Below are 20,515 nucleotides of genomic sequence, written 5' to 3'. Positions count from 1 at the left end.
CATCTCTTATCCAAATGATGAGGTTTCTTATCAGGGTGGGACTGAAACATTGTACTCACTTCCGGAATTGGTGCCAGAGGAGACATCATTCCTACTTGTTTGGCTCATGGTACAGCTTCCTTGCTGCTACATGTTTGCAGCCTTTTCCTAGTCAGAACCACCTGAGCAAGTAACCATTGTATTACTTCTTTGTAAGTAGAAACTCTGGAGCTGTCAAACTCCCAGCTCAGTTCAAAAACATTTTCCCCTTCCTACTGTAATGCACATACATCCTAGTCCACGAACACTGGAGGAAAGTCCATGATTTGTTTTCAAAAAGGTGGTGGGGTTTTCTTACCTTTTTACTTTTCACAATTTCTCTTCCAGGTGCTGTAAGCAGTAATCCTCACAGGATAGCACCCACAGGAATGCAGTGTAACAGCTTAAAGCAAGTATGAAGTGTGTGGGCTTTACACCCTTCCCCCATCAAAACCTTCCAAAAAAGGTGAGTCAGTGGGTGTGGACATGAGATGGAAAGAAAGAGGAGAATGAAAGAGGAGAGTGCATAAAATGTGTGTGCGAGGCACTGGGGGTGGGGAGTTCACAACAGGAAATGACATGAAAAATGAAAAACGTCCGTCAGGGCTGGGCAGAGTGGGGGGCAGTGGAGGCAGTTGGCATGGGCCTACGATTCTGAGGGGGCCTACTCAATGGTACAAGAATGTTTGAATGGATTAGCAGTTTTGAACATTGACAAGGCAAAGTTGCTTGATTTTTCTGTTGTTGTTGTTGATGATGATGATGATGATGATGAATTTGCCCAAAGAAAAGCACGTAAAGTATTTCTGAATGTGAAGAAGTGATGTCTCATATACATCTTGAATAAAAGTGCTTGCCATTACCTTTTTTATACATCGTTCTAGTTCATATATATTTAGAACTGATTAAAAATACTTAATGAGCAGTTTGAAATGGGGTCTACATTTCCCATCTGGCCCAGGCCTTTTACCAGCTTTACCCTGACTTCAGTATTCTTTAAGCCAAACATGGCCCCTTACATGTTATGGAGAGCAGGATTTTCCCCTTCCATCAATAAGCCAGATTTTAAAAAATCTGTTCTCTGGAAACAAAAAAGAAACACACTAATAAAGTTTTACCAAAGGTGGTAATTGAGGAAGGGAAGGAGGAAAAAGGAAGCTCCCAGAGTTATCTTTGTGAGCAAGAACAATGATAAGGTTGATAGGATTAGGAGCTTGTTATGCTTCCCTTCTATCCCAGTGGGTCTCTACACACCCAGGGATAAATCCAACCCAGAGTACTTTTGTGAACAAAAGTTCATAAGTTGCTCCTCTGTGTCAATCATGCATCATGTGGGCAGGGGATGCCTTAAGAAATGTTTTTGTAAGCCACCTTGAGAGCCTTTTTTGGCTAAAGGGTAGGATAAAAGTGCCATAATAAATAGATAATTACAGGGAACACAGTCGTGTTCCCTGTAGTTAAGGACCGTGAGTGAAACGAGCATTCCGCCATGTTAAATGGAGTTACTGGGGGTTGGGTCAACCTAGCAGCCTAAAATGAAAAATATTTTAGCAATCTTTCTGAAACGCAGTACTGCCAGAAAGAAATGCTGGCTTTACATACCCTGACCGTTTCAGGAAGTTTGCTGCAATATTGAGGGCTGGATGGCAGTTTAAAGCAGAAAAAGGTGGGAAGCATGTCTGTTTCAAAGTGTTCAGACATACTTCCGGGTTGGCGACCATTTTTTGCGCACTTATAGCGCTAAATTGGAAGCCTCCCCACCAGCCCATTAATGGAATGGCCTTTCTTTTTTCAAAAGACCATTCCATCAATTTTTTATTAATTTTTTAAAATCCCCATGTTTCCCTGTGGGGAATCTGATAAGCTAACGCATGCGCGTCAGCGTCAGATTCCCCAGAGGGAGAGGGGGAAGAAGCAGGGAGAGCGCGGCCTGCGCTCATCCCCGAAAGATAAGGTAGCGGGGGCTTTGCCTGGAGCTGCCGCTGCAGTTTGCGCAGCGGCGGGCCCAGGGATGGCAGCGGGGACCGGGGGGCGAATTACCTGGTCCGTCAGCAGCAGGCCCGGGCTTCAACTGAGTGCCTTGGCTCCACCCGAAAGCAAGGCCGCAATTGCGGCCTTGCTTCTGGGTGGAGCCGGGGGCTCAATTGAAACCCGGGCCTCCCATCGACAGAGCAGGTAAGTGAAGTGTGTGTGTGGGGGGTTGCCTGTAGCCGCCGCCGCTGTTTTTGCGGCGGCAGTGGTAGGCCCAGGCGGGGCGGGATGGGGGGGACGTTTGGGGTTGGGGGGGTCTTGCCTGGCCCCGCTGCCGTTGCCGCAGTTTTTGCGGCGGCGGTGGTGGTCCCAGGCCGGGGGGGGGGGGGAGAGGAGCGACTTACCTCCTCCTCCGTCGACAGGCCGGGTGGAAATGGAGCCCCCGGCTTTACCGAAAGTTAGGCCTTGTAGTTAACTATGGCTGCAACCTTTTTGTTGATTAATTGATTAAGCCAAGGGTGGATATAGCACTCTTCAAATACTTGAAAGGTTGTCACACAGAGGAGGGCCAGGATCTCTTCTTGATCCTCCCAGAGTGCAGGACACGGAATAATGGGCTCAAGTTACAGGAAGCCAGATTCCAGCTGGACATCAGGAAAAACTTCCTGACTGTTAGAGTAGGACAACAACGTAACCAATTGCCTAGGGAGGTTGTGGGCTCTCTCACACTAGAGGCATTCAAGAGGCAGGTGGACAACCATCTGCCAGGGATGCTTTAAAGTGGATTCCTGTATTGAGCAGGGGGTTGGACTTGATGGCCTTATAGGCCCCTTCCAACTCTACTATTCTATGATTTTATGATTCTATGTGTACATAGATAGCAGCATCAGATGCCTGCCCATGTACTTCATTGCTAGAGTTTATCCAGAGAAAAAAGAACAACGGATGTATTGGCACCGAACACAAATATTTGAAAGCTGGCATTTACACAAGGCGTGATATGCTTTATTTATTTATTATTACATTTCTATACTGCCCAATAGCCGGAGCTCTCTGGGCGGTTCACAAAGATTATGCTTTAATCTTAAATCAGTTCATGATCATTCTGTGTGTTTCTTTAGCTTTTCATGAATGACTTAAGAGGGTCTTCAGGTATCAGCTATCACTTCCCTAAATTAGGGGAGGGGGCAGGGTATGGTCAGTGAAATATAATCAGAGCTCTGTTTGGAGTTCAGTTTAACGCAGAACAGTGATTACTCCCATAAATTGAAGGAATTACCCCCTTAAATTGAAGGAATAACGCGCTGTAGCTGCTGCAGAATGACGATGTGGGAGGAGAATTGAACACAGAATATGCAGGTTAAAAAATAATGAGGCGCAATCCCGGCATCTCATAGATGACCACCTGGAAACAGTGCTGTATCTTTCTGAGTGACTGCATGCAACACCGAGAAGAATCACATGTGGCTCATTTTATTTATTTATTTATTTATTCAATAAACAAAAAACCTATGGTTTATAAAACAACGTTAAGGATGTACACTTAAAGGAGGCAGAAAGTACCAGTGAAATTCTCATTCTGCCAAAGCAGATAAACCATGAGGACAGGATGGAGAATAGGATATGCAGAGGTGACTGTGGGGTTGTGGAAAACTGATGACGAACAATTTAGAGCCACCTACTTCTTTTTTTGTTTAGATCAGCCCTTCCCCAACCTGGTGGTCCCAGGCCGGGGGAGTGGGGAGAGGAACAACTTACCTCCTCCTCCATCGGCAGGCCGGGTGGAAATCGAGCCCCTGGCTTCACCAGAAACGAGCATTCCGCCATGTTAACTATAGTTAATATTTACTTAAAGCATTTTATTTCATTTTTTATTCAAAAAGGCTGCAAAAGTCGTTTATGTACCATGCACTAGCCATGTTCCACAAGCCTAGAAAGGGAGACACTCAGGCTCTGTCTATTGGAAACGTAGACACATATACAGATCACACATTAGAGGATCCTTGATGACGTACCATTACTGCAAACGGGTGAAATGAGTAGGACTGAGACCTTGACTGCATACCAACTGACATGCAGGTCTCAAGTCATGCTTACGTGTGCTAAGATGCATGTGGTTATGCACATAAGCACAAGATGCATATTTATTATTATTATTATTATTATTATTAATTTATTTATTTATATAGCACCATCAATGTACATGGTGCTGTAATTTATGCTCTAAGATGCTTGTATAGACCAACTAGCTGATATGTCCAGCGTTGGTCAGGTCTATGAATAATGTTTATAACATTTGATATATAATAAATTTCTATGCAACTTATTCATCTTTAGGTTGGTTGGGTTTTTTAGTTTGGTTGAGTTAGTAAATTGTTTTATTAGAATAAATGGGAAATTGTGTTAATAGGAACTGTATTTTTATAGGTGTTTTTATAAGGATACAGTGTTTTTATGCTTTTTATTTTTTTAAACTTTGTATATTTGTTTTAATGTTTACTGTTTTTAACTTTTGTAAACTGCCCAGAGAGCTTTGGTTATGGGGTGGTATATAAATGCAATAAAAAAATAAATAATATTTTAAATTAGAGTTTCGTGATAAACCACATTTTTTTGTTTTACTTGAAAAGCCTACACCTCCCATCATGCCATGGCTGGAGCAGCCATCTAAACTTCAAAACCAATCAGGACAGACACACACCAGCTAAAAAGGATGCAAACCTAAAAATATGTTTTCAAAATATACCTGGCTTTGCCCAGATATCTAAGTAACATATAGTAGGGAAGCAGATCCAGTACCTTATGGTGCTGGAGGCATTATGCCCCTGCTGTGGCGCCACATAGAGGATAAAGCAATTTTTAATATCTCTAGCTGAAGAAATTTTATTTATGGAATGTCCTGAAGGAATAATAGCAATTTGTACTGGTCATAACCATGAGTCATAGTTTGGTGGCAAGAGAAGACTCTTGGGAGTTCCACCCAAGGCATACTGGGAGTTGTAGGCATAAGTCTCATTTTTTATTAAATTCTTTACAAATATTTGAAATCGAAAATGTCATGTTTTTAGATTTTTCTGGTACATTGTACAGCCAGACCTATCATCATGCCAAATTTCAAATTTCTATCCAGCATTGCTCATGCCCCCTAAACTACATGTCTGCAAGGTAATCATCTTAAAGTAGGAGGCCGGTGCTAGGCCTGTGAGTAAACCTCTAAACAAATTAAATTCATTTCCCCCCCTCTCTTACCTTCATGACAACCCTGCAAGGTAGGCCTGTCCTAGGCCTGTGAGGTAAATTCGTTTCTTCTCTCTCTCTCTCCCTCTCAATGCCCAGCCAGGGCTGCCTTGAAGGTGTTGTCATGATTTTCCTTGTCACCACAGAAAACAAAAACTACAACTTCCAGCAGGCAAGCATATATAGGAAGAGGCACTCCCTCAAGTACCGAGGCTCCAAGCTGTTTAGGGCTTTAAATGTCATTGCCAACACCTTGACTTCTGACCAGAAGTGTATAGGAAGCCAATGCAATTCTTTTAAGACCGGTGTTATATGGTCTTTATAGGATGTTCAGGTGAGCATTTTGCACCAGCTGCAACTTCTGGGTCATCTTCAAGGGCAGCCCCAAGTGGAGTGCATTGCAGTAGTTTAATCAGGAAGTTATCAGTGCATGTACTACTGTGGCTAGGTTGTCCCTTCCAGGAAAGGTCCGACAATTCAAGTTGGCCATGGAGTCCACCTGGGTCGCCAGTGACAATGATGGATCTAGGAATACTCCCAAGCTGCACACCTGCTCCTTCAGTGGGAGGGCAACCCCAACCAGAACAGTTTGCTTATCCAATTCCCGGACTCGGGAACCACCAATCCACAGAGCTTCCATCTTTTCGGGATTCAGCTTCAGTTTATTAGCCCTCATCAAGACCATTATAGCCTCCAGCACCTTCACCGCCCCAGCTGACTCCAACAATTTGACAGGAACCTGACAGAATCAGAACCCCAGATAAGTACAAGGAAACCAACAAAACAAAATTAGGAGCCAGGTTAATGCTCTATCAGTGGTTTCAGCAACAATTTGTGGTACATCCAAGACCCAGGGCGGTCATAATCATACAGTGAAACATGCTGGCTTTTCAATGCAACAGTGAACTATGTGACCTTGTTTGACAAGGGCAACTATGGTGACCACATTTTCACAATAGGAACAATTTATGCTCCAAACTGAAGTCAGCAGTCATTCCTTGAGGGCTTGGAGGTAATACCAGGATGCCTTATTCACCATAGTTAAAGCCGCGGTTCAAGATGTCTTCTGAACGGGGCCACAGACTTGTTGTAAGGATAAAAGGGTGAGTGGAAAACCGTGTATGCCACAAGGGAGGACTATAGGTGTAACATATAACAAATAGACTACGCTGTTTTTGCTTTCAATTCGTCATGCTCCAGCTTGATTGTCTGATGAGTACAGTATTCATATACATCTCCTGCATTCTCTATTAAATAAATAAATAAATACCAGGTGCATCCCAGAGCTACGTTACCAAACACCATCAGGTGTCTGCTGCACGCGCAATGTTTCGCGGGCAGTAAGACCGCCCCCCGCCCCCGCGTGTCCAGCGGACTCATCCCTCTGTCCGTGGCTTTAGGCTTTGTGCACCTGGCAGCCAGCCCCACGGAGCGCTGTGTGGGCGGTGGCTGCATGAACATTGCCCCCCTGTACTGGAACCGGAACTCCAAGCGCTGCGCCCCTCTCTCATAGAGTCATAGAATAGCAGAGTTGGAAGGGGCCTACAAGGCCATCGAGTCCAACCCCCTGTTCAATGCAAGAATCTACCTCAAAGCATCCCTGACAGATGGTTGTCTAGCTGCCTCTTGAAGGCCTCTAGTGTGGGAGAGCCCACAACCTCCCTAGGTCACTGATTCTATTGTCAGACTGCTCTAACAGTCAGGAAGTTTTTCCTGATGTCCAGACGGAATCTGGCTTCCTGTAACTTGAACCCGTTATTCCATGTCCTGCACTCTGGGAGGATCGAGAGGAGATCCTGTCCCTCCTCTGTGTGACAACCTTTTAAGTATCTGAAGAGTGCTATCATGTCTTCCCTCAATCTTCTCTTCTCCAGGCTGAACATGCCCAGTTCTTTCAGTCTCTCTTCATAGGGCTTTGTTTCCAGACCCCTGACTATCCTGGTTGCCCTCCTCTGAATAAGCTCCAGCTTGTCTGCGTCCTTCTTGAATTGTGGAGCCCAGAACTGGACACAATACTCTAGATGAGGCCTAACCAGGGCCGAATAGAGAGGAACCAGTACCTCACGTGATTTGGAAGCTATAGTTCTATTAATGCAGCCCAAAATAGCATTGGCTTTCTTGCAGCCATATTGCACTGTTGGCTCATATTCAGCTTGCAATCTACAACAATTCCAAGGTACTTCTCGTTTGTAGTATTGCTGAGCCAAGTATCCCCCGTCTTGTAACTGTGCTTTTGGTTCCTATTTCCTAGATGCAGAACAGAGTACGTCTTGCTGCCTTTGGTAGCTCTAAGCCAGTTCTGCCCTCGGGTGGGCTTGCTCGTCGGTTCCAAGCGCGAGTAGGCTGCTGTGCCTGAACGAAGTTTGCCTCCCTGAGGCCGCCGTAGCGGTTCGCATCTTAAGCGCGTGCGCTGGAGAAACGAAACAGCGATGGCTGCTGTTTGCAGGCGGCTCGGGGCGTTGTCGGGCGTGCGCGGCAGTGAGTACTCGTGCGGGGGGGGGGGGTGAAACGGCCTTCTCTTCCCTCCCCAGGGCTTTTGCTTTCAGCGCCGCACGCGGGCGGCTGCCAACAGCCCGCCGTTCTGCCGGGGTCGCCGCCGCCGCCCAGTCCACCCACAGCCGTTGGGGGAAGCAGGCGCCCGCCCGCTCGCGGCTCTTGCTCCTGCAGCCCCTAGCTGGGCCGGGGCTCCCGCCTGGACGTACCGAGCGAGCAGCTGACAAGGCTCCCACCTGGGCCGCCCGCGGTCTTTCCCTTTCCCGGCTCGTGCCTGCCTGGCGGAAGGCGACACTCAGCGCCTCCGATGCAGCGGCCTGCGGAAGCCTGGGCCGTCATAAACTCACTAGTAGTAATAATAAACCTGTTTGCATGGCTGTGTTTTTATTTCCTAGGCAGGAATGGCAATTTCACAGACCCAGCCGGGACAGGTGATCCCGTGCAAAGCTCCTCGTGCTCAGGAAACGGCCCTACGGCCCCTCGACAGCGCTTGAGGTGGACCGCGGGGGTGGTTCGGGCTCAGCGCTGGGAGCCGGCTCTGCCCCTGTGCCGGCAACTGCTGCCTTGAGTTGGGGAACTTGATTTTGGAGGATGAGGGAAGGAGGCGTTTCAGGGGAGGAGGGGGGGCAGACCGAAGAACCCAGGATACCAGCTGTCCTGGGGCTCTCCAGCCTCCAAGACACCTCAGCAAGATGGGCAAAAAAAAACCCTCTGGTGCACATGCAGGGTGGGGGGAGCAGCATCAGCAGAGGCAAAGATCGCCTCTGCTCCTGCCACACTGCATTGGATGACCATAAGCCTCAGAGTTTGGAGGCTTGCGGTTATTGCCCTCGAATTGTACCCTTAATCTATACGTAAGTAAGGCTGCCGCCCTGTGCACACTTGGGTGTAAATTTCATAGACTTTGATCATTACCCAGTAAATGTATATAGGATGGGGCTGCGAGGCTGTTTGGTTCTAAGATAAAACGAACAGAGGATTGCAGAGACTTATTGTAGCTGGAATTTAATCCATTTTTTGTCTCTTGAAGGGTGCCTTTCTTTCTCAGTTGGACGCCTCAGCTCTAAAGATGGAGAACCAGTAAAATTTAAGCCACCTTCAAAGCCAATGATGGTTGATGAATCAAAGCCTCATGCTGCAGATAGACAGTAAAAAAACCAAAACTTTTAGCTATATCTCATTTCTTTTTGTTAAATGGAAAGCCACCTCTTGCTTTTATGTTGATAAAGTTATTTGCATATGTGTTTGACAGATTCTTGAGTCCTGAATTCATCCCTCCACGGCAGAGAACAAATGCTTTAAAATTCTACCTTGAAAGAAGAGAAATGGTACAAAGGAGAAAAGTAATGAATATTCCAGAGTTCTATGTTGGTCAGTAGCCTATTTAGAATGTAAGCCTTATAATGTGTTGGTTGGTACATCACAAAATTATGGTGAATTTGATAATAGTGCCATTGTATCGTGATTTTAAGAGACATTGCCAAATATCTGAACAAAACAAATGTCAAGTGTAGTGGTATTCTATTTGTGGCTGTTTTGACTATAAAACTTCATGACATTTGTCCGTACTGAAGTTGTTTAGACAGGAAGTTACTATCTAAAACAAGTATGGGGAACCGTGGGCCAGAGAAAGCCTGTGAGGGTTCCCCATCCAGTCTGCTAGCTTCTTCCCCAGGCTGCACCCTGACTCCCCCAGTCAGGGAAATGCTCGTTACCTTTTACCACTGCCTGATTGGATATAAGAGGGGTTATTTTCTAGACATGTGCTCCGCTCCTATTAGAAGCGAAGAAGCAGGAGCGAATTGGCCTGCTCCGCCTTGGCCAGAGGCGGAGTAGAAGCGGACCGCGGACCCCTAGAAGCAAGGCGAAGAGAAGCGACAATTTTTCGGAGCTCCTCTTTCAGGCGGACCGCTCCGATCGCCATCTTGAAACATTTCGCCCATAGATAACTGGGTTGTTTTTGAAGCTATCGTTCTGAAAATTCTTGTGCTTAGACAGTCGTGGATGGGGGTCATTTTGAGACTACTCTCACCTCTCTGCGTCGTGCGGGTCGCGTGCTATATTTTTTAAAAAATCGGGTCAACAAACAGGGACAGCGCGGGTCAAACGGCGGTTTTCGCCCATAGGATTGCATTGCGGAAAAGAATCGGGGATAACTGGGTTGTTTTTTAAGCTATCGTTCTGAAAATCCGTGTGCTTAGACAGTCGTGGATGGGGGTCATTTTGAGACTGCTCTCAACTTTCTGTGTCCTTTGGTTCGCGTGCTATGTTTTTTTAAAAAATCGGGTACAGTTACAATACAAACGGTAGGATAAACCCAGCTGCGGCGCGGCGGGGTTTATTTGAAGCGATGACAGGCACATTCAACTCCCAATCCTGATGAGAATTGATCACCTCATGAAGCATCCTCCAATCCCAGCGTTAGAGGGGGGGACTAAGGCAGAGTCACCCTCAGAGCTTTCTGCTTTGTGTCTCTTTGTGGGTTGGCGTTCATGGAGAGAGGAGTTAGTTATAGGTGCTGCTGCTGTGTTTGGACTATGGAGATAGATTAGGATTTAGCTTGGCGCGTGTGTGTGTGTGTTTGTTTGCTTCTTTCTGACTTTTAGCTTAGTTTGCTCTTTGTTTTTCCCTTACTTTGATTTAATATAAACTTTATTTTTAAACTTTGGAGTGTGTGTTTGGTTGGTTGTCCCCCCCTCCCCTCTCTTAAAGCCTGACTGTGTTTCATCTTCATTCTTTCTATATACCAAAAAATACAAAAAAATACCAAAAAAAAAATTATTCTCTATTTCTTCTCTCTGTTACTTGGACTCTGTGTGTGACTGTGTGATTGTGTGAGCGTGCTGTGTGTGCAGTGCACTGTTTGTGAAGTGCAACAGCCACTGATTGAGCATTTCAAATCCTGTTTGGGCAAAGCATACACATACTTCTTGTCCCATTTCCCTACTTACAGTAGGATTAGACACATGGATTAGCTTTCATGGTGGCGAATTTGAGATTTTTAGCGTGCAAATTGACGGAGCTATCCCAAGGGGTCTGAATGGGGTGCCCGATTTTCAAAAATTCCCCAAAAATCAGGGGATGATGGGATTCCCTTGAAACTTGGCGTGCATGTGTATACCCCCATGAGGTGTCATGGTGCCAAACGTGAGGTTTCTAACTTGAACAGAAAAAAAGTTGTTTACTTTTTTAGCTTTCAATGCAACCCTGGGGGGGGGGGAACGGATCTCCGATCCGGAGCTCCGAGCGGAGCGGAGCGGACATGGGCGGGGCGAAGCGGCCCGATCCGAAAATCGCGGATCTGGAAGTGAAGCGGAGTGGGGGGTCCGTGCACAATCCTATAATATTTTCCAAGCTGTGCTGTGACAAACATTGCCTTTCTCAATGCTGCATGAAAAGGCAAAGAATTTCCTATAGAGGGAGATCGCTCTCTACCTCACCTGGTCTAAAATTTCATTTATGTAAGATCTTTATATGCCCCATTTAAGGGGAAAACACTCTCAAGGCAGCTTCCAAAACACAAGAATAAAACAAAATTTCATGAACATTTAGCCATTAATGAACAAGACATAAAAACTAAAGCATACTATCCAATCTTGGGGGCACCACAAAAGACTGAGGGAGGGGGTTGCCTGTGGCTCATGGTTTGTACTCCCCTGATTTTGAAAATTAAAATTGGTGTTCCAGTGCAACTAGCACGACACATGTCTCATTGCTGTGCCCCCACCAGTACTCGTGTGGCTGCACTCTGCATCAGCTGAAGTTTACAAACCATCTTTAAAGGCAACTTTACACAGAGCTCATTCTGATAGTCCAGCCTGGACGTAATTAATGCATGGTAACTGAGGCAAGGGCTGTCCTCTCCTGATAGGTACCAATCCTGTAAAAAGCATTCTGGTCTTATGCTGCCATTCAAACTTCCCAGTTAGCACAGAGTCCAGGAGAACTCCCGAGCCATGTACTTGGTCCTTGTAAACTTTCACCCTCCATTCCTACCCACAGCATCTCCTTCTGTTGTCTTAAGCTTCAGCTTGTTATCCCAACCACAGCCAGACACAGGTATCATCAGCATACTAGTGAGATCTAAGTCCAGACCTCTGGATGACATCCCCAAGCGGTTTCAGATAGATGTTAAAAAGAAAGGGAGACAAGATGGGACCTTGATACCACACAGCCAATGACACAGGGTGAAACAAAAATCTCCCAGCACCACCTTCTGAGATTGCTTCTCCAGGAAGGGCTGAACCACCAAAACACTGCATTATAGATCCAGACCAATGATTCAAAGTAACACCACGGTTGATAGTATCAAAAGCCACTGAGCGGTCCAGAAGAATTGACAGTTGAACCCTCCAGTCCATTCCCTGTCATAAATCAGCCACCAGAGTTATGGAGAGAGCAATTATATTCTCCCTAGATAGCATCTGGGGGGACATAGGATTGTTCAGTTCCTGAGATTGAAACCAGGGCTCTGACCTCAGAGTCCAGAAACTGCGCTCTCCTCCCCTTTGTAGTCAGTGCGGTTCTCTCCACGCCACCTACATCTCCACGCTTGAAACAGTGTGGAGATTGGGAGGGGAAAAGACTGGGGAAGCTGTCTTGTGTAGCTTCCTGTGCACGCCCCAGCCTCCTTTCCTCCCGCTCGGAAGCCCCGTGGCTAGGTGGGTGAAATCACTCATCTAGTGAAAATTCAGGGCAGCTGGGGCATGGAGCGACCCTACATTGGATATTTGGCTGTGACCAATAACTTGATAGGATTTGGCCCTAAGGCTGTTTCTGTGCCATAACTAAGTCTAAAATTGAATTGGAATAGTTTATGTGCTGTAGAGTATTATGTAATTTTATTAATGCAAGTTAATAAATTGCTTGACTAAATTGGGTGTAAGTTTAAAATAAGTTTTTAATAACTTCGCAGAATGTTCATATCCAAAACTCAAGTGCACAGCTTGAGCAGTTCTGTTCTTGATAAAGTTATTTTATTTTTAGAATTTGTAGCATCCCTTTCTGGAATGGTAAAGTGAGGTGATGATGGAATATTTATTTTTGCTATTTTGACACTGCTTAATATCCTAAGATCTCAATACATGTGTGTATATTATGTAAGGTTCAGAAAATACAGTGTAAGGTTCAGAAAATATACAAACTGTGAAAGAACAAAACAACAACCAGTAAATACATAAAAACATGGCAACAAGACAATAATAAAGTGGAACAGTGTCATAAACCATTGCAAGTCAGGAAAAGCCTGAGTAAAGAAATGTCTTCAAGATGCCCTTAAAGATTGAAGATTGACACATTCAGCTGCTCAAAAAAAATGTTTTGGAGGATGTTCCAGTGGGTGGGAGCCACTACCAAGAAGGCCTGCATATGAGCTGTTACTAGGCAGAATTATTGGTCATGGAATGACCAATATGCCTTCTTCAGAAAATCTCAGAAGTCAACTAGAGGTAGGCAGTCTAATTATGTTTATTGATTAAAATATCAGCAAAGACAAGTCACAAAATATTAGCAGCATTGGTAACAACCAAATACTAGTAAATAATTAGCATTGTGCACTAGCCTGGTATACATATTTGTCCCTGTTGCCTGTATGACAGTCAAAAATATCACATGTGTCAAAGCTAGAGATATTCAGGAACAAAATTTTATTTTACTTGCTTTAATGCTTAGTTTAATTCCCTGTATGTTTGGGTATACTGTTGAAACCATTATTTGGATGCTGCCTTTCTCTGCAAAATATACAAAGCAAACGCTCCAGTATTTCAATAATATGTAAGATGCAAAGAGAACATGAACTATTTGTACAAACAAAAATACATTTTTGCCTACTGTCCAATCAATACTATGATAAACAATGGTAAAATTTCAGCATGGACTCAAATTACATACTCAATCTTTTACTAAAGAAGAGCTTTATATTAACCTTGCTGAGTCTCACAGAGTTTGTCTGGATGTTAAATAGTTTATCTTCATTTCTGGCAGGAAGTACACTTGCTGTTACTGCAGCAGATCCCCATGCCAATGGAAAGAGCAGCACTTTCGTAGGACTTTGTATTCAGCGATCAGGAAAAGGACTCGGTGGAACTTTCATTCTTCGAAATGTAATAGAAGGACAGGGTGAGTACATGTTTGGCTGCCTGGTTTTGCACTTAATGGGCTAATTGGCTTCCTATGCTTTCTAGGAGCATGATGTGGGTGTGGTGGGATTCTATTCCAGTATAATTGATCCTCACTGGATGACATTTATGTTCTAACAGATAAACTATATGTTACAAAGGACTGGTTATTTTGACAGGAAGTTATATGCATGGACTCACTGGATCTTGGCATCTAAATGTTTTAGATGAAAAGCTGCATTGTTATAGATCCTTCCTCAGGAAAGTTTGGGCTGTTATCTGAAGTGCTGGCAACCCTTTTTTATCCACAGTAAACAATTTAATTATTCATTCTGCCTTCCCTCAACATGCACTGTAACTCCAAAGCTAATGGCGGTCCATAACAGATATTACTGTTACCCACTTTTTATAACTCCATTCTCTGCATCTGAGAAAGGAATTACTAAATAAATAATTTTCTATTTAAGGTATTGAAATTTGCTATGAGCTATACAATCCTCTAATCCAAGCGATCAAAGTTTTGAAACTGGAGAAGAGATTGGATGATAACTTGATGTATTTGCGAGATGCCCTTCCGGAGTATAGTGTGGTTGATGTTAACATGAAGCCTGTGCCACTTTCAGTCAGTGAAGAAGTTCCTGTCAACAAGGTAATAACAACAGATAACTGAGGCATGTGGTTGGCAACTAGTTGGGCTTGACGATAGTTTCACATCGTGAAACTGTTACATATCACACTTACTTGTTTTAGGGCTGCACTGTTGGAACAGGCCTACAGTAACATCAAGAGATGAAAACGGCAGTTGTTCTCTGCCCACAGATGTATAAGAAATTTGTTTCAGTTTGGTTTTGACCAGAATTTACTCAGTTTGCACCTCCTGTAACCGAACATAGATGCAAACGGCAGTTGAAGTCCATACATTTCTGAGCTTTTGATGTGATTCGCAGAACACCAAAAATGCATTAGAAAAATGTATGATTTTGAGATATGCACAATTGATGCAAACATTTGGGGAAATGCCCACAGAAATGCACGTAATTTTGTGTGTCTCCCCCCCCGCCCAACTTGTCTGATATGGACAAGACTCGGAACAAGCTTCAAGGTGGAATTCAGAGGACTCGGAAGAGATTGGGTTTTGCTGATTGGTACATCTCCATCTCTGCTCTTCTGTTAGTACCTCCCACTATAAATAGTGGTTTAGTGCAGGGATGGGGGACTTCGTCTGAATTCAGGGCTGAGTGAGACCTCGTGCTTTGGTCAGGCCCCAGATTCACCTGCACTGTATCCTTCCGAATAGGGGAAAGTGTGGGTGAAGTCGCCCTAACCATGGTAGCAGCTGAAGCAGTCCAGCTCAATCCAGCCTTCATGGATCACAGTCTTTCACAGGGCAGAAAGTGATGGTGTATTAAAGCCCCCCCTGACTGAGGGGTGGGATGGAGCGATCCTCAGCTGTGCATCTCAGTCTTTGCCTGCTGTGCCCCATTGGGGAGGATGTTGTGCAGGGGAAGCACTTAATATACTGATTTTTCCCAATTACCTCTGATCAATAAGTAATAATGGTTGTTGTTGTTGTTTACATTTCTATACCACCACATAGCCAAAGCTCTGTGGGCGGTTTACAATGATGAAAAACAATATGCAAAATTTCAAAACACACAACAGAAAGGGCACACAAAGACAAGATACATCTAAAAAAATGGTTTTACGGATCAGCCAAACTGTAAAAACAAATCTGGGATAGATTAAAACTCATCACATGCTGCTAAATGCCTGGGAAAAGAGAAAAGTCTTGACCTTGCACCAGAGAGATAGCAAAGTTGCTGCCAGGCAGGTCTCATCTGGGAGATCATTCCATATTTAGGGGGCCAGCACTAAGAAGGCCCTCTACCTTGTTGCCATCTTCGAAGCCTCCCTTGGAATAGGCACCTGGAGGTTGCACCTGGAGTAGGCATTTTGATGTTGAGAGTAGTGTACTGGTATATTCAAATTAGGAGAAGCACTCTGTCAGGTATTGCGGTCCCAAACTGTGTAAGGCTTTATAGGTGCAAACCAGCACATTGAATCAGCAACCAATGCAAGTGGGCCAGAGGTGGTCTTAAATGTTTGAACCTTCTGGTTTCCATTATTGATCTGGCTGCAGCATTTTGCATTTTGAACCGTCTTCAAAGGCAGCCCCATGTAGAGTGCATTGCAGTAATCTTATTTGGAGGTTATTAGCGCATAGACAACTGAAGCCAGATTATTCATCTCTAGATAGGGGTGTACCTGAGCCAGCAACTGAATTTATTTGGTAAAAGGCACTCTGTGCCACTGAGGCCATAGGAAGACCCCTAAGCTATGTACCTGCTCCTTCAGGGAGAGTGCAACCCCATCCAGAACACCATCTGGGCAGAAGATCCACCCACTATAACAACATCTCAATCTTATCTGGATTGAGTTTCAGTTTATTAGCCCTCATCCAGTCCATTTGCACAGCCAGCACTGATTTAGCACATCCACAGCCTCACCTGAAAAAGATGAAAAGGAGAAGTAGAGCTGCGTATCATCAGCATACTGATGGCAACCCACTCCAAAACTGTAGATGACCACACTCAATGGTTTCATGTAGATAATTCAATAGTGGCAACAGCATGGGGGACAAACCTGACCCTTGTGTAACCCTATACTAGACAATCTACAGGGCTGAGCAATGTTCCCTAAGCACCGCCTTCTGGACCCGACCCACCAAGATGGAGTGAAACCACTGCAGTGCAGTACCTCCCACTCCCAACTCAGACAGTCGTCCCAGAAAAATAACATGGGTTGATAGTATTAAAGGTGAATCAGCGAGGTCACACACCCCTTGTGTTTCTCCTATGTCATCATGTTGCTGTGCCAAAACCCACCCTGAACCCCGACTGAAATGGGTCTAGATAATTAGTCTCATTCAAGAGTGTCTGGAGTTGGCTCACAACCACCCACTCTAGGACTTTGCCAGGAACGGAACATTTGCCACTGGCCTATATTAAGATTTTCCGGGTCCAGGGAGAATGTCTTCAAAAGTGGTCTCACTACCGCTTCTTTCAGGCGGCCTGGGACTAATCCCTCTCGCAAAGAGGCAACTATGCTCAACATTTAAGGTCCTCCTCTGGGTGCCTACTCCAAAGGAAGTTCGGAGGCCAGCAAAAGGGAGAGGGCCTTCTTAGTGGTGCCCCCCCCCCCAATTATGGAACAATCTCCCTGATGTGGCCTGCCTGGCGCCAACATATCTTGCAGATGCAAGAAATTTTATTCTGGAAGTGCCTAGCAAATGGATTACAGTGTCCCTGGGGCTGGCGTGTAATAGTCCCCAGACAACTCTGAAAATCTCTGCTGGGTGGCAGACAGATGATTCAGTAGTGGCAACAAGATATTGGGGTTTTTTGACACCCTCACTGCCCCTGCATATACCTTTGAGGAAAAAGAGGGGGAAGCACCACAAAAAGGCTATAAGAAAAAGAGGCTACTAGCTCTGGTGCTAAGAAATGTCAAAAGAAATTTCTTTATTTTTATCCAAAAATATAAAAATGTTCAACAAAACTTTCAACCAAACTTGTACAACACTCAACGTTTCAGATCCGGAGATCCTTCGTCAGGAGCTGTACAACGAAATAAATTATTTTTTGAAGTAATTATAAATTTAAAACCTAGATATTTTTTACAAAACCGCAGTCAATTTACTGTTTGACTGCTGATGGAGACAGAATGAACATGACTGCGGTTTTGTAAAAAATATCTAGAAGGTTTTAAATTTATAATTACTTCAAAAAGTAATTTATTTCGTTGTACAGCTCCCGACAAAGGATCTCTGGATCCAAAACATTGAGTATAGTACAAGTTTGGTTGAACATTTTTATATTTTTATACTTTTGGATAAAAATAAATTTCTTTTGACATTTCTTAGCACCAGAGCTAGTAGCCTCTTTTTCTTATAGCCTGTTTATACCTTACCATAGGCACACACAGCCTGATTGCATCCACTAGATCTTCTCCATCTGCACTCAAGCCATCTCCTATTTTGTTAGTGATATGCAGAGTTCCTCCCACCCCCTAAGCAGACTGCAAAGAGTTTTATAAAGTTACCATTTGAAGGTAACTAGCACTGTGCTCAAAGTATAGGGTTGCCCACCACTTGTCACCAGGGCTGGGAATCCCTGTTTTGAATTGAGTAGTTAATTGTTCAGTAAGATCTTTTTAGTTTAAACACCTGTGTGTCTGTGGTGGAGAGAGACTTGTAGGTCTTCATGATCGAGGTTTGTGCTCTGGCATGGCCCGGGGAAAGATTGGAATTATCTCTGAAACATAGTTCTGAAACATCTACTCAGCTAAAATATTTATTTTTTTGGATGATAATGTGGGCAAAGCTAGTAAAGTCAGAATGAAACATATCGGGGGCTTCAGTGTCTGGTTTAGGGAACATCTGAGCCTACAGCATTACTAAAAGAAAGCAGGTATGGCTAAGCACGGAATATGTATAATTAAAAGGAAAATACTTGATGAAATAGCAAATACCTGACCTAACATACTTTGCTTTCAATTACACAGATGAAAGTAAGGATGAAGCCTAGACCTTGGTCAAAACACTGGGAACATCCAAAATTCAATATCCAGGGCATCAACTTTGACTTGTATCTCCATGAAAAAGACAGAACAAGAATGGAAAAATGGAAAATGCCTTGGAGAGAATTTGATATGATGAAAGAGTATGATACATCAAAAATTGAGAAGAAAATCTGGGTCGAAGTGAATGAAGAGCTGAACAAAACAGTATAGAAATTATGGAAAACTTTATCCAGAAAGGCCAACAACAGTTATTTTCGGTTATTGATTCTTTAATTCTGCCATATTAATAAATAATTTTACACTGCCTCTAGAGTGAAATCAGCTATCTTACGCATATTTCATTCACGTATTTTTATCTATTTTAGATTATGGGGATGCTTTACTAGAGCAGCATTTGACTATGTTTCAATCAGTAGTGCATCTCTAGCAAATAGTAGCTTACTAATAGAGATACGGCACCAGAGGAGCACTTTCTAGCTCTTGCACCACTTTCCCTTGTCAGCTTGCCACAACATTTGCCTTTGCATTTCATCTGCAATGCAGAGTCCACTTTCTGTTTGGAGCCACAAATCTTGCATCAGAAATGATGATATTCAAAAACATTTCAGCCTCCCAAGACATTCTGCGAATGACTTTAAGGTGGCCATTCTTGAACTTCAAAGACAGATATCAACTTGGAAATGCAGGTTGCTTACCTGTAACTGTAGTTCTTCGAGTGGTCATCTATGCATTCACACATATGGGCTTTGCGCCTGCGCAGAGACCAGACCGGAATCTCCAATAGCTTAGGGAAACGCTTTTGGGCGGGAACCCCTCCCCCACGCTACCGCGCATGTCCACGGGGTTCCCGCCCTTCCCTCAGTTTACAGGAGTCCGACATCGTGCCCCCATAAACATGAGTGTAAATCAATAAATAAGATAAAATAAATCTATAGTCCATTATGTCATTATTAAATATCACACCACCAAGAGGGGATGGTGGGTGGGTTGTGTGAATGCATAGATGACCACTCGAAGAACTACAGTTACAGGTAAGCAACCTGCATTTCTTCATCGTGGTCTCTATGCATCACACATATGGGCGAGTAGCAAGCTCACATACCTTGGAGGTGGGTTGGTGTACTATTTCAACACTTCTGAGAGCACCGCCCTTCCAAACGAACAGTCATGTCTGGATCGAGTGTCTAAGCTGTAATGCTTGACAAATGTAGAAGGGGTGGACCAGGTCGCAGCCCTGCAAACGTCCTGAAGTGGGACACCCCTGCTGAAGGCCACCGACGTTGACATTGCTCTGGTTGAATGAGCTGTCACAGGTCGATGCATCTCTAGTTTAGAGATAGAGTAGGCAAGCTCAATTGTCTCTACTATCCAGCGTGACAACCGCTGGCATGACACTGGGAGTCCTTTATAAGGCTCACCATAACATACGAATAGTTGTTTGGATTTTCTAAATCCTTCAGTTCTAGCTCTATAGAAAGAAAGAGCTCTTCTAACGTCCAGCATGTGGAGAGCAGTGTCTGCAGACGTTGTAGGGTTTGGAAAGAAGGCTGGCAAAATAATGTCCTGAGCCAAGTGAAAGGGTGTCACGACCTTGGGTAAAAAGGATGGGTCTGTTCGCAACACGACCTTGTCATTATGGAAAATTGTATATGGCGCATCAATTCTTAGAGCTCTAAGCTCACTTGCACGCCTTGCTGACGTTATGGCTACCAGAAACACAGTCTTGAGAGTCAAGAGTCTTAAGTCCGTTGTAGCCATGGGCTCAAAAGGTTTCCTTATCAATGCATGGAGCACCACCGACAAGCTCCACGATGGTACGATGTTTCTAGTAGTCGGTATGGTGTTTTTCAAACCCTTTAAAAATTCCTTGGATGTAGGATGGGTGAAAGGCGAGAACCCTTCTACACCTTCATGAAAAGCAGTGATGGCAGCCAAATGGACCCTGATGGACGAAAGTCCTAAGCCTCCTTGGAACAGTGAGAGTAGGTATTCTAGAATCACAGACATGGGACAAGCCTCCGCGATGTGATTCACTTGCACCGCAAATTTAGAAAACCTCTGCCACTTAGCCGCATATGATTTCCTTGTCGAAGGTTTTC

The 20,515-nt window shown here is 44.4% G+C and overlaps 1 protein-coding gene across 1 annotated transcript; it reads left to right on the top strand.

The window, feature by feature from the left end:
• Positions 1-7,641: 7,641 nt before the first annotated feature.
• Positions 7,642-18,722, top strand: MRPL19 (mitochondrial ribosomal protein L19). The gene is made up of 6 exons (XM_063115907.1): positions 7,642-7,704; positions 8,750-8,867; positions 8,972-9,090; positions 13,702-13,836; positions 14,303-14,484; positions 18,399-18,722. Exons 1-6 carry the CDS (start codon positions 7,656-7,658, stop codon positions 18,624-18,626), a joined length of 831 nt encoding a protein of 276 aa, XP_062971977.1. The 5' UTR covers positions 7,642-7,655; the 3' UTR covers positions 18,627-18,722.
• Positions 18,723-20,515: the final 1,793 nt, after the last annotated feature.

This window comes from Elgaria multicarinata, chromosome 2, assembly GCF_023053635.1.
Source record: "Elgaria multicarinata webbii isolate HBS135686 ecotype San Diego chromosome 2, rElgMul1.1.pri, whole genome shotgun sequence".
NCBI lineage: Eukaryota > Metazoa > Chordata > Lepidosauria > Squamata > Anguidae > Elgaria > Elgaria multicarinata.
The sequence above is the reverse complement of the archived record's forward strand: the minus strand, read 5'-3'. Positions and strand labels throughout refer to the sequence as shown.